Genomic DNA, 20,537 nt, shown 5'->3' on the forward strand with positions numbered 1-20,537 from the left:
GGACGGGAAGCCCAAGGCTGTGGTCCTGCAGCAGTCTCCGACGACCTCAAAGCCAAGCCATGCCCAGACGCCACACCACTGAGTGCACATCAGAACCCGATGTACCTGAAGACAGGGCTGGAGGCCCTAGAAACACCAGAGAGGGTCAGGTGCTCACCCCAGGCGGCGGAGCAGGTCTCCAGACTCAACTGCCCCAAAACGTGCAGCTCTATCAAGTGAAAGACGGTGGCAGAGCTGCTGGTAGTTCTCAGTTCTACAGTTCCGGCAGGAGAAGTAAAGCTTTCCAAGTAAATCCGTTCAGTGGAGGAAGTCAGCATCTTAGATAACTGACACTCAGCAACTGGACACCCACAGCAAAAAAAAAAAAAAAGATCTAACTCCAACCGATTCCTCACACCTTCTGTAAATACCAACTCAAAACAGACCGGATTCCCACATCAGCCCCTAAAAACCCCCTGAGACCACCACCTGAGAAAAAAGTCACCTGGGGCTGGGGTTGTGGCTCAGTGGTAGAGCACTTGTCTAGCATGTGAGAGGCACTGGGTTCGAGTCTCAGCACTACATGCAAATAAATAAATAAAGGTTCCTCAAAAACTAATAAAAATATTTTTTTTAAAAAAATGTCATCTGGCACTGCAGCTTGGTGGAGAGTCCTCAGACAGGACACTAAAATCCTGACCCACCCCAAAACTGGACAAACTGGACTTCATCAAAAGGTACAACGCGCTGTGACAGACTCTGCCCAGAGGATGAAAACCCCGCCAGGCACCGGCAGAAGATGCCTGCAAACCACAGCGGACAAGGTCTCGCGTCAACAGTTACCAGAACTCTTGAAATTCAACATTAAAAAGTCCACCTAGACCACAGTCAGACACAGGGGACGTGGATGACCAGGGGCAGACGGCAAACAGCACATACGAACGTCCCTCGCCATTAGGGAGACAAGCGAGGACGTCCGTGAAGCTGGCCGGAGGGGCAGGAGCCGTCTCTCCCACACCCTGCTAAGAGCCACTCTGGAAACAGCAACATGCACTGAAGATCCAGCCTCGCAGCGGGATCCTGCGCATGAGTCCTGGAGAAAGAGAAAGCCACGTCCAGGGGAAGACTTCTGCTTATAGGAGGCTCATTTTTAAGGCTAAACACCAGAAACAGCCAGAATGCACTTCAACAGGTGCGTGGTCCCACAAACCGTCGTCATCCACACCGGGGAACAACTGGAGCCGGGCTCAGGGGCACGTGCCTACAACCCCAGTGACTCAGGAGGCTCAGGCAGGAGGACTGCAAGTTCAAGGCCAGCCTCCGCAACTTGGTGAGAGCCTGTCTCAAAGCAGAAAATAAAATGGGCTGGAGATGTGGCTCAGTGGCAGAGCACCCCTGGGCTCAGTCCCCAGGGCAGGAAGGAACCAGGTTGGGCCATACACCATGGACGCATCGCAGCTGCCCATCTGTCCCAGCTCCCTGCCAGCTCCCTCCCGATGCTCTGCTGCCTGTGTGTGGACAGGACAGGCCCAGGGCCCCGACACAAGGCCTCTGCTCCTGCCGCTCACTCGGTTGGAACTCTCCCTGCAGGTGGCTCCGCAGCTCACGCCGTCGTCCCTTGGGTCTTGACTGTCACCTGTGATGACTTCCTTGCCCCACGAGAGGTGCGCCCACTTACTCTTGTTTCCCTCCTCCCTAATTCTTTAAGGACACACAGAGCCGGGGTCAGCGGACCAACTACCCAGGAGGCCGCGGAGGAGGACTGCCGAGACCAGGAGTTCAAGGCCACATCTCAAAGATCCAAATCAAGAGGAAGCACACAGCATGGGAAAAGCAATCACAGACTCTACCTGGGAAGGAGAGACGTAGCCGGAGACTCCTTCCTGCTACGGGGCACCCCTGGGGTCCACAGGAGCAGCAGACAACCAGGGACACATCAGGGCCTGTCACCAGCAGCACCTGCTCAGTGGGCGGACTCGGGACAGATAATCAGAGAGGGCACAGATGAGGCTGTGCCCAGGGCTGTCCAGACGTCAGGCCACCCACACGCCAACGTCCACAGGCTCTGCCACAGGACGATGATTTACCTAACTGGCCCAAGCCTCCTCCAGTGTTTTGCCAACACAACGCCTCAGCCCATTTGTGCTGCTGTAACGGAACAGCTCGGCCGGGCCAGCAGGACCACACTGCTCACAGCTCTGGGGCTGGGCCGCCCAAGACCAGGCACCTGTCCCCCCACGCGGAGAGGGCCTCCACACCGCAGCCTCACGGGAGAGCCGGCGAGCGGCCCTGCACAGGGACCTTAACAGGCTGGAGACGGTGCAGGGCGGGAGCCTCCTGGCCCAGTCACCTTGTCAGGTCCACCTCTTCCTGCGGTCACACGTCAGCATCGATGACGTAAAACTGTCCTTTTAATCCAATCCTATTACTAATTCCCTTGAGATGTGGGCTTTGACATCAGATTCCTTTTATCCAGTGCTAGAGATGGAAGCCAGGCCTCCCACATGCCACACACGCATCCTCCCACTGAGCTACACTCCCGGCACACCCCCCACCCCCCCCCTTTTTTTTTAACTTTGAAACAGGGTCTCACTAAGTTGCGGAGGCTGTCCTTGAACTTGCAGACCTCCTGCCTCAGCCTCCCAAGTCACTGGGATTACAGGCGTGCTCCGTCATGCCCGTGATTTATTTTAAAAAGAAACTTCCGGTGCCTACTTACACCGTTTGTGTCAGCTGGGTGACACTGGCAAAGGTGATGAGAGAGAGATTCGATTCCGACTAGTGAGGGAAGAAAGTCCTGAGCCAACCAATCACACAGAACCAGAACTGAGGAATTCTCCTGGACAAAACTCGAAGGCTTCAAAGATAAAGAGAACGGTAACAAGCCACGCCTGTCGCCCAGCTACTCAGGAGGCTGAGGCAGGAGGATCACAGGTTCCCGGTCAGCCTGGGCAACCTGGCCAGGAGTCCGTCTCCAAATAACAAGGGCTGGGGCGTGGCTCCGTGGTACAGCACGGGCCCTGGGTTCAACCAGAAGAAAAGGCAGTAATAAGGAGCCCTGCGTGATTCGCCAGTATCCAACACCACTCCTCCTCACCAGGACGGCCGTGCACTGCCGCTGGGGTACTCCACCCTGGAAGCTGTGTTCTAGTGGCTGCTCTGCAAAGTGAGGTGTGTGTCTAACTCAGGGCACAACCCTGACTCGCAACAAAAGGATACACTTGTCAAGTGAGCTGAATAAGGAAACTTGAGTCTCAGAGAAGTCAGGCGTCTGACCTGGAGCCACACAGCCAACCAGTGGACCAGAACAAACACCATTCAGTGCTAAACCTCAGCAGCTTCCTGACCTCACCCACTGAGACTCCATGAGCGGCTGCTCCCATCCTCCCTGTAGCACCTCAGACCCTGGCTGGCTCACCCTCACCCACTGTTTCTTACCAGCACAACCAAGCCTTTATTTTTTTTTTTTTTTTTGGATCACTTCTCTTTCAACTGCTACTAACTGCTCCTTCTTTTTTCTTTCATTATAACCCTGAGAAGCGATTTCACTTTTATGTTCATTATTGTTCCTTTATAATCAGCTTTTGATTGCGAGCTGATTATTCTTAAATTTCAACTTTACATTACTGAAGAGAAACAGTGCCGGGTGTAATGCTGATTACAGAATCAGCCAGATTAAGTTATGCAACTGTTTTTCCAAAGGCCTGCAGCACAGGTATTAAAATGTAGGGGGCTATTGTTCAACCTTGGGTGAGCTGTCTGAAGAAAGAGAATGGCTTTTAGGTGAGTTTCCAAAAAGACAATGGAGTTTGCTGTGTTCTTATTTAAAAGAAAACTGGAAAACACCAGAATTGACAGGTCTGGCTGAATAGGCCTGCCCTCACCCCCTCTCTTCCTACTGGGTAAAATCCTCTGGACCACCCACCTGTGCTGCAGCAGGAGGCTGCAGCCTGGTCTTAACGGCAACTCCTCTGCCTCGGTGCTGGTCCACTCTCAGACTGGTCAGAGCTTCCGAATCTCACTGGTGCATTCAGGAGCCACCACAGGAGCACAGGGCAGGACAGGAGAGGGTCCTGGCTCAGGGGCTGCCTGTGACCAGCTGGTGCGCACCGCACCGCTGGAACAAGCTCCAGGTCCCAGAGGCGCCCAGGACAGAAACGAAGGTTGGGCTGGACATGCAGCTGCAGACGCGCCTGACCCACCCACCCTCAGGGCAGAGTGCTCCTGTGTTCATCATCAAACAGGGTGACACCTGTCACTCTCAGCCTGTGCAAACCTGCAGAGTAAGAGGCTCACCGATGTGTATGTCAGGCTCCTCGGACTGCCATCATCAATACCGCCGCGCTGGTCAGATTCGCGTTGCCATGACCAAAACACCCAAAAGCAACTTAGAGCAGGAAAAGGTGAACTGGGGCTCATGGTTTCTGAGGCTCGGTCCACACGTGGCCAATTCCATTGCTCTGGGACAAGGTGGCAGCATTCCATGGCAGAAGGGCACGTGAGGAACACTGCTCCATGCAGGGCAGCCAGGAAGCAGGGGTGGTAGGGTCCAGAGATGACTCGCCCTTCCAGGACACACCCCCAGCGACCCACCTCCGCCAGCCACGCCCACCTGCCTGCCGTCCCCACCCAGCATTCAGCTCTCCTGTCCTGTGGAGGGACGCCGCACACCCAAGCCATGGCAGTCACAGTCCATGTGGCTTAAGGAACAGAGTCAGGCCGTCCTGCAGCTCTGGAGGCTCACATAGAGATGAGCGGTCGGCAGGTGGGTCTGTCCAGGGCGGGGACAGGGAGTCTGTCCCGTGCTCCCGGCTCCTGTGGGCTGCTGCCAGTTTGGCTCATCCCCGCCGCTTTCTCCCCGTGGGTGACAAGCTCTGGACAAGGACAGCAGTCCTGTTGGACCAGGACCCCTAGTGACCTCCGTAAAGACCCGACACGGGTCTCACTCTAAGGTACTGGAGGCTAGGACTTCAGGAAGTTGCACCCGTGACGGTCCAGTTCAATGACCACTGTGAGTGGCATCCCGGACCTTGTGCACGAACAGCAGTGACAACAGGCTCAAAGTCTCTGAGCCAGGGTTTGCCACCTCTGGAAAGGCTTGGCCATGGCAGCACTGATGCCTACCACCCAGGTCAGTGCCAGGACTCCACAGGACCACGTCTTCAAAGGCCAGCTGCAGACCACATCCCTAGAATATGCTGGATAAGGTCAGATGCCTGTTCTTCCGAGTTTTCCAGGCGTTACTAATAGCCCTGGTCTGGGGGAGGCCAAGAGAAGCAGACCACTGTACCCCTGGGCACCAGGAGCCCCTGCCACAGCAGACGGCTCACTGGAACCCCCAGTTTCCCCACAGGCCCCCGGGCAGCCTGCAAGCTCCCAAGGGCAGCAGCTACCTCCTTCCTGGGCTACCCACCACCTCCTGAGCCCCCAGCACGCCATGCCACACTGACAGATGCCCACCGGAAGGGTAAATGGTGCCAGTGTTTTACAGACTATCACCAGGAGAACCCTTCCCAACAGGCACCTTAGGTAGACACGGGAAATTGGAAACCAAGCCCAAACGGTACCTGAGACACCAGTCTACACATGTGCCCGCTGAGCTGAATACACTGCCGTCAGGTGCAACAGCCCAGCGCAGGAAGTGACCCACCGCCCCCTGACCCACCGCCCATGCACAAAACGAGACCATTCACACGGGATGAAACCCCTCACAGCCTCACGGGGAAAGCTGTGAAGGTGCTATCACACGGGAACCCCCCATGTCACGCTGAATCAAAGAGCCAGTCACTGGGCGGCGTGGTCCGGCTCCCCTCAGGTGAGGTCCCTAGACTAGTCAAAGTCATGGCAGGTGACGAAACACCCTGCGCTGCGTGGAACCTCAGGGGCCGTGACGGAGCTGGCTCACAGCCTTGGTGACCGGGCGTCTTTCCAGGTCAGCTTCACGCCAGGCCCTACAAGGAGGGTGTCAGAGGCAGGACCCCATCAGGCATGAATAGTGACCTCACAGTAGGGAGAGCAAGGCCAGGGGCCCAGAGGGTCAGCTGGAGGCCTGTGACCTGGGAACCGTGACTAAACCTCTTGTGCCCCGTCTCCCGTTTGCCGGGGCGCCTGTTTAAAGGGCGCAGGGTCTTCGTGGGGCAGCTGAATACGCTCCGTGTGGATGTTGCTGCACCTGGTGAGCTCAACTCCACCCCAGTACGCTGACAAAGCACCAGAACTCTAAACAACAGACAAGGCGCGGCCACAGCTTAGTGCCTCTGGTTTCGGATGTACATGGAGCATCTGCAGGAACGATCTTTCATCCAAAAAAGCACTTCCGTCGCCTCCTCCCTCAGCGCCCCAAACTGGACCCAAGACACTGCTCCCTGTGCACAACTGACCGCTCCTAAAGCAGGACTGCGTTACTTATTAAAACTTCAGAGCCCCAAGAAAGGGACACTTCTGTGACCTGAGGGGAAGACTGGGGCTGGGGTGCAGCCCAGCAGTGGACGCCTGCCCAGGGTGCCAAGGGACCGGGCTCCCTCCCAGGTCTGCAAGAAAAACAAGAGGACTCCAAGGAACACGGGAAACTGTCCCGAAGCACAGCAGGAGGCTCCAGGAGAGGGCCACCCGCTCAGGATGCCAGAACCGCGACGTCACTGACAGGCGGCCACCGTTAAGATCAATGAAAGCCCCTCACTCGGCATCCCTACTTGGGCCTTTAAAGGAACAGGAAACTGAGTATATTTCTCTCATCTTTATATAAACTTTAACTCTGTAAATTCTCCCCATATTAAAATTATATTTTATATAAAATACAGTCGTAAAATCTACTTTATGCCACTCATAAAAGCCTCACCATAAATTGACATCGAAGAAAAAGACGCGATCCAGTACACGCATACCCGCTCCACCAGGGGCCTGGGAGCTGCTGCTGGATCCTAGGGGCGAGGGAGACCCCTCTTCCACAGGGGGCTGCAGGGCTCCAGCCTCAGCCGCCGGGCACACAGCAGCCTTCTGAAATGCCCGCAGACAGGCTGCCAACAGCCGCATCCTCTCGGAACTTACCGGCTGTTCCAATTAGCCAAACGCTACTTTCTTTTCCTCATGTCAATCATAAAGGGGGAATAACTGGAAAACTCTTTTTAGTTTGCCCTGTGGCACTCATTTTCGATTCTGAAGTCACATCACCTTCGCAGAGCTCTGAGTCTTAGGAAGAAGCGCTCATGGCGACCAGTTCTCCCCGAGTCAAGAATAACTGACAACGCTCAGCTTTCGGCAGGACTTACTAAAAGCCCACGGAGACCTGCAGGCCACAGGACGGTCAAACGTTCCCGCTGGTTTTCAGAGGCCAGTGACCACGTGAGTCCCCAAAGTGCAGCGCGTGGCAGTAGCGGGAGCAGCAGCGGGAGCCAATCAGAAAGCAGAGCACCCTAAGGGAGCTTCCTGGAGAGCAGGTGGGCACTCAGCTGACGCAGGAGGCCTCTCCACTGCCCGCCCCGGCCCGCGAGCGGACGTCCTTCCCAACAGACTGCACCCAGCCGGGCACTCTGAGCACCCAGGGGGACCGGGGCCTCTCCTCCACGTCACTGCCCCCTTCACTCACAAGTCCTAGTCCCTCGCAGGTCATGGGCGGAGGGGACTGGGGGAAGACAGGGCATTGAAGGAGCCTCTGTGGGCACGCACACATGGACATGAGGTACCAGGGACACACCCAGGGCCCCCAGCACTCCAACGCTGAGTTGTCCCCTGACCCTTTGTGCTTTTTACTTAGAGACAAGGTCTTACCGAGTTGCTGAGCCTGGCCTCCCACTCAGGATCCTCCTGCCTCAGCCTCCCAAGCAGCTGGGATTCCAGGCGTGAGCTACCATGCCTGGCCAAAGGAGACTATTTACAGAAATAACACTTCCTGGTTGATTGACAATGATTCATCACTCGGGCACAGGACCCAGGTGTCTCTGATGCTCAGCGTGACTCTGGGAAGTGAGTCTTGTTTCTGCAGACAGGAAGCCGAGGCTCAAGAACACACCAAGTTTCACCAAAATCAAGAAGCCAACACCTGCAAGATACACCAATTTAATGTGTCTTGGGGGAAAATCCACCCACCCGCTCCACGACACAAAGCATAAGGAACATGTGCGTCTCAGAGATGTCAAATGTGGAAAAGTACAATAAAATGTGTGCCTAACTGTCACAAGATCACAAACCCACTAAGCACCAAGACCAGGACTGAGCCCAGGCCTGTGGTCGGAGGCCGGCTTTCCCCGTTGGCCTGGTGTGACTGCTAACAGCCTTCCCTTCTGCTCTCAAATGCACCTCATTCGTAAACATAAATAAAGGATCTCCCTCCGGACGCTCGGGCTGGACGGGTCCTGGGCCTCAGCCTGGGCAACCCGAGGAGCTGAGCCAACCTGGGGAGCAGCTGCTTCTGCAAGAGAACTAAGGAAGGGCTGCCCAGGGGGGGCCTGCAGAAAGTAGCTTCAAACAGACTCAGACAGATCCTCCCTGGGAAGCGCACAGTGCAGGACACCAGGAGGCCCAGAGCATGCCTTCGGGCCCCGTGGGAGGCCCTGGGCACACCAGCCTGGCAGAGCACCCGGCCCCCAGTGACACCTGCTTGACCACTTAGTGATGCACGATCCAGAGCCACCTGGCCCTGCGATGACAAAACAGGCTGAGGCAAGCCCAAGGCCACTGCCTGGGCACCCATGGCGAGGTCACTCAGCTCAGACCAGAGTGGACAGGCAAGCAGCCTCAGGCCCCTAGGAGGCCAAGAGGGAAGAAAGCAACCTGAACGTGCACCCAGAGAGAAGCCAAGAGCGGGCAGCAGCCATTCCTGAGGACAGAAGATGCACAGGTCTCCTGTGCAGCAGCCAGGCCCGCGCTGCCCCCAGGCCCACGCTGCCCCCAGGCCCGCGCTGCCCCCAGGCCTGCTCTCTCCATGGCCCTCTACGACCAGCACAGCAGTGGGTGCAGGGAGATGCAGTAGGCAAAGCCAGCAACCTCTGAGCTGACCAGTGACCGGAGACTGAGTCCATGAGGATGAGCTGGAGATCCTCTTGCTGCCTGAATTATGAAATTCTGGCCAGATGCAGCAGCACACACCTGCAACCCTAGCAGTTCGTGAGGCTGAGACAGAAGGATCACAAGTTTGAGGCCAGCATCTGCAACTTAGTGAGACCCTGTCTCAAAATTTAAAAAAAGCAAACATGGCTGTGGGTGCAGCTCAGGGATGGAGCATTTGTGCAGCATGTACAACGCCCTGATCCACCTGCAGCCCAGCCTAAGTAAATAAGAACCATAAAACTCTGGGAGACAGAAGCTGGGTGGGAGGGGAGGGGCGGGAGTGGACAGCCACAGGTAAGTGCACATTATGAAGAAAGGTTGCTGCTAGCAACTGACCAGGTGGGCAGTGGACAGGGCAATTGACCAGGCGGGCAGCAGATGGGGCAACTGACCGGGAGGAGAGCACACAGGCTTGGAGGAGCCACCCACCACTCTCAGGTCTGTACGCCCCTCCCCTGCCCTCCCCTCCCCTCCCCTCCCCGTGGAGCCAAGTCCAAGAAGGCCTCCTTCCACCAACGAGGGCTGTGGGCCCAGCTCAGAGAGGGGCAAGGGAGTGCTGCCCACAGCAACAGGCCCAGGACGGCCCTGAGGCTGGGCAGACAGAGACCTCCACTCCTCGCCAGCCTGGCTCACCTGGGGTCTTTCCCTTCTTTCACAGGCCTGCTCTCTTCCCAGGTCCCTAACCATGTCCACAGCACACCTGGGCACGGGGACAGACCAGCAATGGGCCCTGCCAGGGAGATCATGGGTCCTGTCCAGCCTCGTGTTTGTCAACGTCCACCGTTACCGCCCATCCCCACTCCAGCAGTGACTCCATCCATCTCAGTCAGGGGCCGTCCTGGGATGACCACTGATTAACGTCACCCTCAAAAGTGTCCGAGTTGGGTGACAAACAGGTGGCCCACACCTTCATCGTCCCCCACCGTATGTGCTTTATGTAGAGGGTGCTGTCAATCAACCCGTGACACATGTAAGGGTACACTCCGCATCCCGAGATGTAGAAATGTGAGAAAGAAAAACAAATAAAATAGACCAATGTTACAAGATCACAGGCTGATCAGAGCGTTGGCGGCAAGATCCAAAGCAGGTCGCCTGGTCCCGGTCCTGGCTTATGCCTACTATCCTGGTGCAGTGACTCAGCTCCGAGTCCACGCAAAATCCTCAGGTGGGCTCCGTTCTGGTAGGCCTCCAACGCTGTGGACACCACATCCGGAAAACAAAACCCTGCCCCCTGGTTCACTTCTAAAGCCCTCCATGGCTCCCCATCGCCCCGAGAGCAAGCTCAGCTCCGCCACCCAGCTCACGTGGGCCCCAGGACTCTGCTCCCCGCTCCAGCCTCATCTCCTCACTACCAGCTGCTCAGCTCCACAAGGCAGCCCTGCTGAGCCTACTGAGGCTGAAATGCACCAAACAGGTAGAGAAATGGGTGGGGTGGAAAAGCGAGGCCAGACCCCCGCCTCACCCACAGGACGCAACTTCCAGTTACCCCGTGCGTGGCTGATCTCCAGCCGATCCACGCCTTCCATCTCCCCCCCAGTCTGCAGTACCAGTGAATTCAGAGGTGAGGCCAGGAGTCCCCGCCTGCCTTCCTGGTGAGGGCCTAAGGGCTACTCTTACACGGTCATTTCTAGAAAGAGAGAAAGCTGGCCACGGACTCAGCACAGGTCAAAGTCTGACAGCCATCCCCACAGTCCACGCTAGGAAGGTGACGAAATGTTGGCGTGCCCCCAGCACCCGGGCCCAAGGCCAGGCTGACTCAGGCAGACGGCAAAGGCCTTGGGACAGAGCTGATGCCGGCCACTCTCCAGATGGCCCATCTCAAACCTCTGACGCACGTGAAGCCAGACGCCACCCAGTCCACAAGCCAGCTGCAGACCTTCCCAGACAGACTGACACCAGGGTACAGCTCCCCACTTGACCCTCAACCCTAGAACCAGAGCCCCACCAGACCTTCACCCCATCTGCCCGCGGGAGCCTGGAGATAGGGGGCCCTGGGGGCCAGGTTCCTCCAAGAGCCCCCCCTTTCTCAGGTGTAAACTGGGAATACTCGCTCCTGCCCCACACGCTGTTACGGCCTGGACGTGAAATAAGACACGTGGAAGCACCAACCCGTGCCCAGCTCCGAGGTGACAGCACGTGATAAATCTCTATGGAGTCTGGGAAACGAGAGTTATTCTGGCTCAATGAAGCCTTTAAAAAAAGGCAAATAAATTCAGCTTCAAATTCACTGCAAGAGAAAGAACCACTGCAGCCCCACGGTCTCATCACAATGCCGGACGTTTTACGTATCATCTTCTTTAATCTGTGCAGCCATCTGCGAGAACAGATGGTTCTTTCCAGGCTGCAGAGCAAGAACTCAGGGGATCTAGAAAATGAACTCAGGCGAATTTGAACCCAGAGCTCTGGCCCTCCACCCCTGAGGGAGCCAGACAAGAGCCCAGCAGGACAACTGTGCAGGGCTGACCACCATGCCCAAGGTGGCAGAGGCCAGATGACCAATGGCAAGGAGACTGGGAAGGCAGGCGGGCAGGTTGAGTGCGCAGCTGGGCCCCGCTGGGCCTTCTGGTGACAGCGCCATGACGTAAGAGCATGATGTTCATCAGCGAGGGGCAAGCAGCGCCCGGCACTGTGACCAGGCGAGGTACCAGGCGACATCTCCATGCCTCAGAGCCTTTACAGCAGACGGGACGGTGCTTTCTCTCTGCAGCAATGTAAGGGTTAAAGAAACCGGTGTGACAGTCCCTTTGCCATCCACTGCAGCTAGACACTCGATAACTGGTCCTGTGGTCCTGTTTCCAGAAAGCCTGTCCTGCACACCTCACGAGCCCCTTCCTCCTCCCGCTGCCTGGAGCACCCACACGGGCCCTCCACGTCCCTGGGCCACTGCCCGCTCTGCTCCCGGCACCCACTCAGGCACAGACCACGGGCCCACAGGTCAACTGTGCCAGCCCACCTGAGCTCCTGCAGGGCAGGGCCACGGCGTCCTCTGCGCTCGGGCATCTTGGCTAAGTGCGTCCCTCCGCCCAGGATTCTCCTGAGCACTGGGTTGTGGAGAAGAACCAAAGTGCTGGGGTTTCTGCCTCTGGGGGGCTTCCTGGGCGTACCCACGCTCGACAGGTGAGCCGTGTTCGCTGGATTTCCAGTTAGGGGCTGTGTGACCTGCCCAGTCCTGAGCTCTCCGCAGCCCTATCCTCCTCCTCGCTGCCTACAAGTCCACCTCCTCTCCCAACCCTTCCCCACCTCCTCTCCCAACCCTTCCTCACGTTCTCCCTCTTCCTCACAGAAAAGCGTCTGCCGGATGCCCACAGCAGCTTCCCCTGGAGAGCCGCCTCCCGGGTGCCCTTCCCGTGGAGCTCCGGGTGCACCCACAGGCTGAGGGCAAAACGTTCCATCAGGTCACCAAAGGTGCCGCCTTTGAATGACAACTCCAGGTTGAGTAGAGAGGAGGGCGCCAGGACTCGGGGCCTAGGGTGACTGGTGGGATTGCTTTTCCTCCCCACAAGACGACGTACCGAGGCACTTCCTGGTTTTGTGCCTGCAGAACCCGGCCAAGGAGTGCGGGCAGCAGTTCTCCCCCCGCGGGGCCCTGCGCCCAGCCCCTGCCTGATGAGGAGACGCCTCACTTACAGCAAACAGAACCGACTCAGGACACTTCAGGGTCTTCCCGACACACAGTTTAGCACCTCAATCACTTGAGATGGAGTCTCTTTTCTAACTGCAGAAATTGCAGCTGTACTTCATTAAAAAGAAAAAAGTCAGGTGTCGACTCTCCAGGGAAATCAGAGCCTCCAGCCCCTGCACAGCCTCACTGGGCGGAGAGAACCTGCACGACCTTCAGGCCCCCACTTCCAAAGCCATACGTCCACCTTCTCCTCGCACACGCAGGAGGAGAGACCACGAAGCTGAGCCATCCGTCCTGAAGGGCAGGGGTGTGAGTGCTCGACCATACACACCCCTCGGGCTCCAGATTCCAAAGCTGGGGCCTGGCAGACGTTGCTGCCCACGTCTAGGACCCCTGAGGACAGAATGCTGGGCCAGGAGGAGAGGGCACAGGATCCCTAACAGCCATTTAACACCCAGGGGCCCCGGCCCGGGGTTCACCAAGGCTCACCTGGCAGGCAGCACCCGCTGCATTACAGCAGCAAGCGCCCAGCACCGTGCGCGTGTGCATGCTGTGTGATTCCACCTACGTGAAGTGTGTGTGTGTCAGGTTACCCTTGCTAGGGACGGCTAGTGATGGGAAAGACCCCTCGGGCCTGGGCTGCTGTTAGTTACCTTCCTGCTCTGGACCTGGCTACCCAGGTGGGTCCCACTGGTACAAATTCATGAAGCTGTAACACATAATTCAGTACATGTTCTGTTTCAATTAACAAACAAAAAAAAGCCTAAACAAAAACCACTGAGTCTAGTGCTTTTCCCTGATCCTACCTGCCTGGGGCTAAGCGTCCACTCCCATCCCAGGACCCTGCTCGAGGTCATTCACAGCCTCTCTCTCTGGCAGAGCTCATCTTGGCTGTCGGATGCAGAGTTCAATCTTGCTCATGCCCAGCCCCACAAAAATAAAGTCAGCCATGGCTAAGGCCTCTGCCTGCCTCACTCACCAACCCAGACCCCTGGGCTGGACAGTCCTGCCAGAGGTACGGCTGGATGAAATGCAGGTAAAAATAAGAGAGAGCTAAGGAGAGCCCTGTAAAGGCTATTGTGTCAATCAAGCCCCAACACTGAAGCCAAGAGTAGAAGAAATTTAAAAACTTCCATGACATTAAGCGGCAAGACGTGTGTCGAATGTCACATTTAACCATGGGAAGGGGTAAATGTTATTCTACGGATATCTTTGTGAAATCAGCTCAAGTCGCTTCTAAGAGCAGAAAGCGGGTCTCTTATCTGTCTGCGAACAACAGCCCTGTACAAAGCAGGTCTGGGGCAAGAGCAGGCACAGACTTCTGAGACACTGGGTGAGGATTCTCAGGCTTGGTGGAGAAAGCGGGCCACGAAAACTGTAATGTCTGCCATGGGCCAGAAGCTAGGGTTGAACACTAATCAAATCAAACTTACAGGGCACAGATATGAGAAGCATCCAAGAAACTGAAGATGGAATTCCTTACAAGTCACGACCCATATCACAATGTTCCCAAAGAAAAAAACTGGGTCACCCGACAGGTGACTGGATGTCATATATAAGTACTACTGGTATCCGAGTAATCCCTGCGCTATTTTCATGGGGAAACTCCACTTAGAGATGCGAGCCCAGGGTAACAGAAACCCGGGGGTGAGCCTTCACTCTGCACTCGGCTCTGCCACAAACCCTCCGAGACCCTGCATGAGTTGCTGAGCTTCTTTAGGGCTTCATTTTTCTGCCCATGAAGAGAGCTTATGGGAGCAGATGCTCAGTGATGCTCATTTCTGCTTCCCGGACACTGCACAGAACTCCCGCCTTTAGAAAAGCGGCTCTGTCTTCCAAGCCCGGAGCTCACAGTATCACAAAGCACCCCAAGTGTGTGAATCAAAGCAACCAGATGGAGCCAGAGACTGATCTCCTTACCCGGTCTTCCTGCCAAACCCGGGCGTCGATGCCCCGCAGCCTCTCCAGTGTTGGGATCAGGCTTCTGTCCCTTGGACAGGCCAGGAGACCTCAGCCATGTGAGCCCGATACTCTGCATAGTCAGTTTTCCCTGTACAAGTCCTTCCTTCCCTTGGGTTTTCACTGGCCCGGGCCCAGGTCTCCTGAGTTCAAGTCCACGCTCAGAGCGCCTAGTTCTTGTTTTCTGTGACACCGGAATACCAAATAGACGTGGCTCACCTGTTCTCTTTCCTCTGGGACAACGGTGACAAGTGATTTTAATCAGACTAAACCGCCCTCCTCTTACCACCCCAACACACTGTGAGGTGCCTCTCAGGGACTTTACGGGAGTAAGTATCAGCGCCTTTTAAATTCACAGAAACAGAGAAATGGGATGTCAGGAAATGGAAGGAGAGGAAGAAGAAAACCAGAACTCAGGTGTCTTGATTAAGCAAAGCTTAGAGTAACTTGGAAAAGCACCAGCTTTTTTTTTTTCCAGTTTTCTTAAGAAATATAGGAAGCACATCCTGTTTGAAAATGTATGAGTGATAACTTGCCTCTTATCAGTGAAAAATGGGGCAATGGGCAAGGTCATTGATGGGCTGTGGCTGAGCCCCAGACGGTTCCTTCTTACAAAAGGGAGAATCCGTGGGAACCAGGAGGCGGGGGCTAGTGGCTTCTGAGAAGAAGGCCCGTCAGAACCTCACCCCACGGTCTCCCCGGTGCCCCACAGCCCGCAGTTCAGTCCACACCGGGGACAAGCTGGGACAGCCCTTCAGTGTCCACTGCCCTCCTGTGGTGTGACTCTCCCCAGAGCACGGAGAAGGTGGACAGGCCAGCAGCTGTTCGCTGGAGGGAGGGAAAGGGCTTCCGTGTTTCACCAGCTGAGCGCCCTCGGGTCCACAGAAGTGGAACCGGCAGAAGGCCCAAGGTCAGGTGAGTCGCACCCCGGCGAGGCCCAGGGTTTCGGGCACGTTTACCACGTGGCCTCCTGACGCGCGCTCGGGGCAGCCCTGGCAGCCGAGGAAGGAAACCTCGGGACCCGGGACACCGAGGAACTCCGCCTAAACTTTCCCTAAACTTACGTCCAGCGCCTGGCGGGGAACAGGGGCGGACAGGAGGGGCGGACAGAAGGGCAGACGGCGAAGGGGGGAGAAGGGGGGAGAGGGCCGGGGGAACCAGGAGATGGGGGCAAGGAGGGGACAGAGGGGGCCGGAGGGACAGGGGCGCAGAGGACAGAAGGGGCAAGAGCGACAGGGGCGCAGGAAGGCGCGGGTCCGGCGGGCGAGGCCGCGCTGGCGCCTTCCCCTCACCGGCTGCGCTCACCTGGCACCTGGCGGCCAGCAGCCGGGGCCGCAGCGCGGGGTCTCGCAGAAGCCGGCCAGAGCGCGCGGCCACGGGGAGCGCCATCTTCACCAGGAACTGGGGAGCGGCGGGCAGGACTGGGAGGAGGAGAGGGGCGGGGAGGGGCGGGGAGGAGAGGGGGCGGGGAGGGGCGGGGAGGAGAGCTGGGGAGGGGCGGGAGGAGGGGAGGGGAGAGGAGAGAGGACCGGAGGAGAGGGGGCGGGGAGGGGAGGAGAGGGGCGGGGAAAGCAGGGCCGAGAGGGGAGGGAGCCCGGAGGGAGAGGGGCGGGCCGTAGCGCAGGAAGGAGGCGCACGGGAGGTCAGCCGAGCGCGCTCGGGTAGGGGAGGCCACGCCCTCGGCCCTCGGCCCCACCGTGTTCCCTCGGGTGCTGTCTGCGGCGCCCCAGGCCCCACCAGGCCCAGGTTCGCAGTGGGGGGTCCTGAGGCCTGCTGACCTGCCCGGCGAGCCACACTCGTTGCGCTGGGAGAGCCGAGCCTTGCGCTCCTGAAATCCAGAGGGCCCGTCTAGCAGGCGCGCTGGCAGCCCGGGCCGGGAGCGGGCGCCCAGAGGCTGACTCCCGGATCCTGGGCCGCAAGGCTGTCCAGGGACGTAGGTCCAGTTAAGACCCCGAGAACTTTGGAGAGGCGCGGGGACCCTGCATCCCGGGCCCAGGGAGTCTTCTGAAGTAGGTGGAGGCTCCGGTTCTGGTTTTCCCGGTGGCGGGGATTGCCCCCAGGGGCGCTCCTCCGCTGAGCCCCAAGCCCTTGTTATATTGAAGGGACTAACTTGAACTTGGGATCCTCCTGACTCAGACTCGGGCTGATATTACCAGCTTTGCTTCTGTTTGTTTGCTTTTTGCTTTTGATCCTTAACCTGAGTTCAGTGCAACGCTATGGATGAGCTTTAAACCAGTAGTCGTAACAGAGAATCCATTTGGAGCCTAGGACTCTGCGCACATTACAGGTGTAAAAACGATACAACTCTTGAGTTGTGCCGGAGCCCTTGACAGATGTGAACAGCCTTAGCAGTGACCTTAAGTGGGAGCCAATGCAAAATCCTTCTTTTCCCAAAGAAGAAACTGAGGCACAAAATAGTGCAGTCACTTGGTGGAAATCACAGTTTCCATAAAGAATAACTACGAGATTCAAATCCATGCCCCCACCCTATTAAGCCCGATTTTAGAATTTTTTAACCTTATTCTTCAATGTTTGACCTTGAGAGAAAATACAATAAAACAGAGGTAGGCAGCTATTGCTGGTAGTTTAGTCTTTTTTTTTTTTTTAACTTTTGATTGGATATAATTTTAAATTGACAGAAAAGTTGCAAGAATGTAACTCAGAATCATCCTTTGCACAGCTAATCCACTTATTGACCTGTCGGCCCATGTTTCATCCTTAGTAGATACATGTAGATAAAGGCATGTAATGTATGCCCCTTCCTGGTCAAGTTCTTAGTATTCATTGATGATCACCATTGAGTCAATTATAACTTTGACAGCTACAAAATGATGATTTTTGTCTAACTCCATTCTTCTAGATTTCTTAGTTTGCGTTCTCTGAGAACAGCCTCACCTTCTCCCCATTTCCTAGTTTATTGTTTTATTTGGTTATATCACCATAAACCTGCGGATTCCTTCTTACCCAGTGGTGATCCTGGGCTCTTTCCTGTTGTACAACCACTGCAGCCTCTGGATGTCTCTCAGGAACCCTACAAAGGAGACCCTTGGTAACTCTACTTGGCTTATGGAGAAATGGGCCACAGAGTTCCATACCCCATGGCGCCTTTAGGCTGGGTATCCGAATTCCCAGACCTGGAACCCACCTCCTCTGTGCCGTCCATCTTTTTGAGGTGAGTGGGTCCGAGAACCCACTGGGTCTGCCACGGGGCAGCATGGAGCCAGGGTTCTTGTGGATGTTTGGAGGGTGAAGGTTTAAACTTGGTGAACATTATGAGCATGGTGCTGGAGAAGGACCACCTGTAGAATTTACCAAAGCTGCTTGTCCAGAACTTACTGTCCTCTGTCACTTTCCTCCTGATAGCTGCTAGCAGGGATTGGAAAGGGATGCTTTCCACTGGGTCTGGTTCTGGGCAGGAGGGAGTGTGCTGGGGGTTGACCCAGAGCCTTGCACATTGATAGACACTGGGAGTTACCTGCTTACTTAGGGCAGTACTGGACAGTGGTCTTCCAGGGTGAATGGGGTGGGGAGAGGGGAGAGTCTCTGGCAGGTGTTTCAGTCCTTGGCAGCTGTGCTGGCCACTGTCTGCAGAGCTGGACCTTCCAGGCTGCAGAGCCTCCCCTGAGGTTTCCTGCTTCAACAGGGAGACATTCTGGCCCGTCCCTCTGGAGCCCAGATCTTTCACCAACAATTTCTCTGTGTCTTTGCCTACATTCACTCCTTCTGCCATCCCTGAAGTAGCTGGTGGGGGAGAAAGGGCAGGCAGGAGGAGGGACTCACCACTCAGGGTCTCCCTGGCCTGGCACTGGGCTGAGTGGACACATGTGGGTGGATCATCCTCCTGAGAGCATCCTGACCCTTCTCCCTCGTATTCACCTTTGACATCTCCTCCCTGCACAGGGAGCTCTTTGAGGGGAAGGACCCAGATTCTACCCCAGGTTTCTGTGCTGTGCACTCCTGAGAAAAGCACTGTGTTCTCAGCACTGGATTGCATTCGGATGTCAACCTTCTTTACTGGGACCCAGGGAAGCACCTACTCTGCAGGGTGCCAATACCCATAGGGTGCTGTTCATGTTTTACCCCGCAGGGTGCTAGTCCACCATTGTTTTAGACTAAGCTCCTGAACTGAACCCCAGTAGACCAGACTGAAAATAACAGTGGAGTCACCCACCGCTGAGTTCCAGAGCACCAAACCAGAGCCAAGATAGCTGATCCTCCTGGTGTATGGGCCAGGCTGTTTGTGCAACGACCAAGCAGGCTCCATTGTACCCTGAGGCTCCATATCATGTAAGAAATGCTTCTCCCGTGGGAAAGCCCTGCCTCTCAGCCCATTAATATTTACCCAGCATGGCATACTTGGCAGCACAGAATGGCAATTCTTACACAATGTAAAATCGTTCTCTTTGGTTCCCATTTTTCTTGGGCAATGTGCCCTGGCAGAGATTGATTGTCTAGACATGAGTAACCATTCTCTAACTTGTGCTCAACTAGGGTCATTTTGACCCACTTCCATTCTGCTTGCTTGCTGCTATGCCAACCTGCAAAGTCCCACCACGGGACATACCAATGTACCCATTGCATTGTCTCACTAACCGCTCGATTCAGCTTCTGTACCCCTGCTTGCTTGCAGCTGCATCAACCCGGTTGTGGCTTTTGTCTTTAAATACCCAAAACCTTGAAGCTCAAGGCTGTTTTCTGTAGAGACAACTTGGTCCTGTAGGAAGCAGTCCCGGCCGGTCAGAATAAAGGCTCTTCAATTTGGACAAAACTGGGACTTGGTGGGTTTTCAGAGCAACCTGCCCGACAACAGTAGGAAATAGAAGGGAGAGAGATGGAGCAGCCCCACCTCCAGACAGGCCAGTTCCCACTGCCGTGCTGACGAAGTTCTGCCTCCTCTTCACACACAAATGTAACTGAAGTAAGCTGGGGTCAGCCGATGTTCCATCCCCTGTCCTCACCTTGGGAGGTAGTAAAATGGAGAGAGCTGGTCCCTTCCTTTCTTGTTTCTGTTTTGTTCAGTCCCTCTGTGTATGAAAGCGAGCTCTGTTCTCCTCCCACCAAAACCCTCACTGGGCGTCCTTGTTACACAGTGAGGTGCCGTGCATCTCTGGAAGCGGCAGCACGCCTGCAGAGATCTGGTGGTGCACACTGTGGTCCCACTGACTGCCGAGGCAGGAGGATCACAAGTTCATGGTCAGTCTGGGCATCTTAGCAAGGCCCTGTCCTAGAATAAAAAGGGCTGGGCATCTAGACCAACGGCAGAGGTGGATTCAGTCCTCAGTACTCTGTGGGTACGTGTATTCCTCTCACCCACTCATTGTGATTCTGTCCTGTGATAGCAATAAACGAGATGTGGTGTCTGAAGACCTGGCGAGGAGCAGGGGCTTAATGCTGTTTTTCATCCTCCAGTGCATCTTGAACATTCGATGTGAAATGGGAAGCACCGTGGACGGCCCTGACGCTCTGGCTTCTCTCCCCGTCACTGCCTGGGATATGTAAATGCAGACCAAGGTACTGGACGTGACCTCAGGTGGTTTCGTCCAGGAAGAGACAGAGGGCAATGGTCAGGGAGCTGTTCAGATCTCCACCCTATACCTACTGAAGGGGAACCACTTAGGACAGGGCTGGGGTCTACATTTCAAATCCTCTTTTCAAGGGGTTCTTTAGTTTGAAAACTGAAACACAAAGCAAGCTGTAGTGATGAGCTCCTTGAAGCAGTCCCCTGGTGAGCCCAAAAGGGAGAACCCACTGGGGTTCATAAATGCAGGACAAAAAGCTGATGAACTGTGGGGGCGCTGGAGCCTCCCAGTTGCTTTAGGAGAGCCCAGTTTCCACCAGCGTCTCCGTCAGTTGGATGGGCAGAGGCAAAATGCTGGGGGGATGCAGCAGGAGTCTTGTGCGGCTTCTCTGTCAGAATCACCGTGGTGGGTAC

At 56.0% G+C, this 20,537-nt stretch overlaps 1 protein-coding gene and 1 long non-coding RNA gene across 6 annotated transcripts in view; one reads left to right on the forward strand and one right to left on the reverse strand.

Moving 5' to 3' along the window:
• Suclg2 (succinate-CoA ligase GDP-forming subunit beta) overlaps positions 1-16,032 on the reverse strand; it is a 260,069-nt gene extending 244,037 nt beyond the window's left edge. The window contains exon 1 of one of the 2 annotated variants that reach the window (XM_077106197.1): positions 15,911-16,032. In XM_077106197.1, the coding sequence (XP_076962312.1) occupies positions 15,911-15,994 (84 nt within the window). In that variant the 5' untranslated portion in view covers positions 15,995-16,032. The remainder of the gene's footprint in view (positions 1-15,910) is intronic. The other variant, XM_077106196.1, reaches the window with a different exon arrangement.
• A 254-nt stretch (positions 16,033-16,286) lies between these two features.
• LOC143638375 (uncharacterized) lies at positions 16,287-19,982 on the forward strand. Of its 4 annotated transcripts, XR_013154599.1 has the most exons (4): positions 16,287-16,892; positions 17,614-17,777; positions 18,693-18,892; positions 19,236-19,982. It is a non-coding gene; the product is annotated as an uncharacterized LOC143638375 (long non-coding RNA). The 4 variants fall into 4 exon arrangements; XR_013154598.1 differs by having other exon boundaries at positions 18,693-19,982; XR_013154600.1 differs by having other exon boundaries at positions 16,287-16,614; positions 17,574-17,777; positions 18,693-19,982.
• Positions 19,983-20,537: the final 555 nt, after the last annotated feature.

This window comes from Callospermophilus lateralis, chromosome 20, assembly GCF_048772815.1.
Source record: "Callospermophilus lateralis isolate mCalLat2 chromosome 20, mCalLat2.hap1, whole genome shotgun sequence".
In the NCBI taxonomy this organism is placed as follows: domain Eukaryota; kingdom Metazoa; phylum Chordata; class Mammalia; order Rodentia; family Sciuridae; genus Callospermophilus; species Callospermophilus lateralis.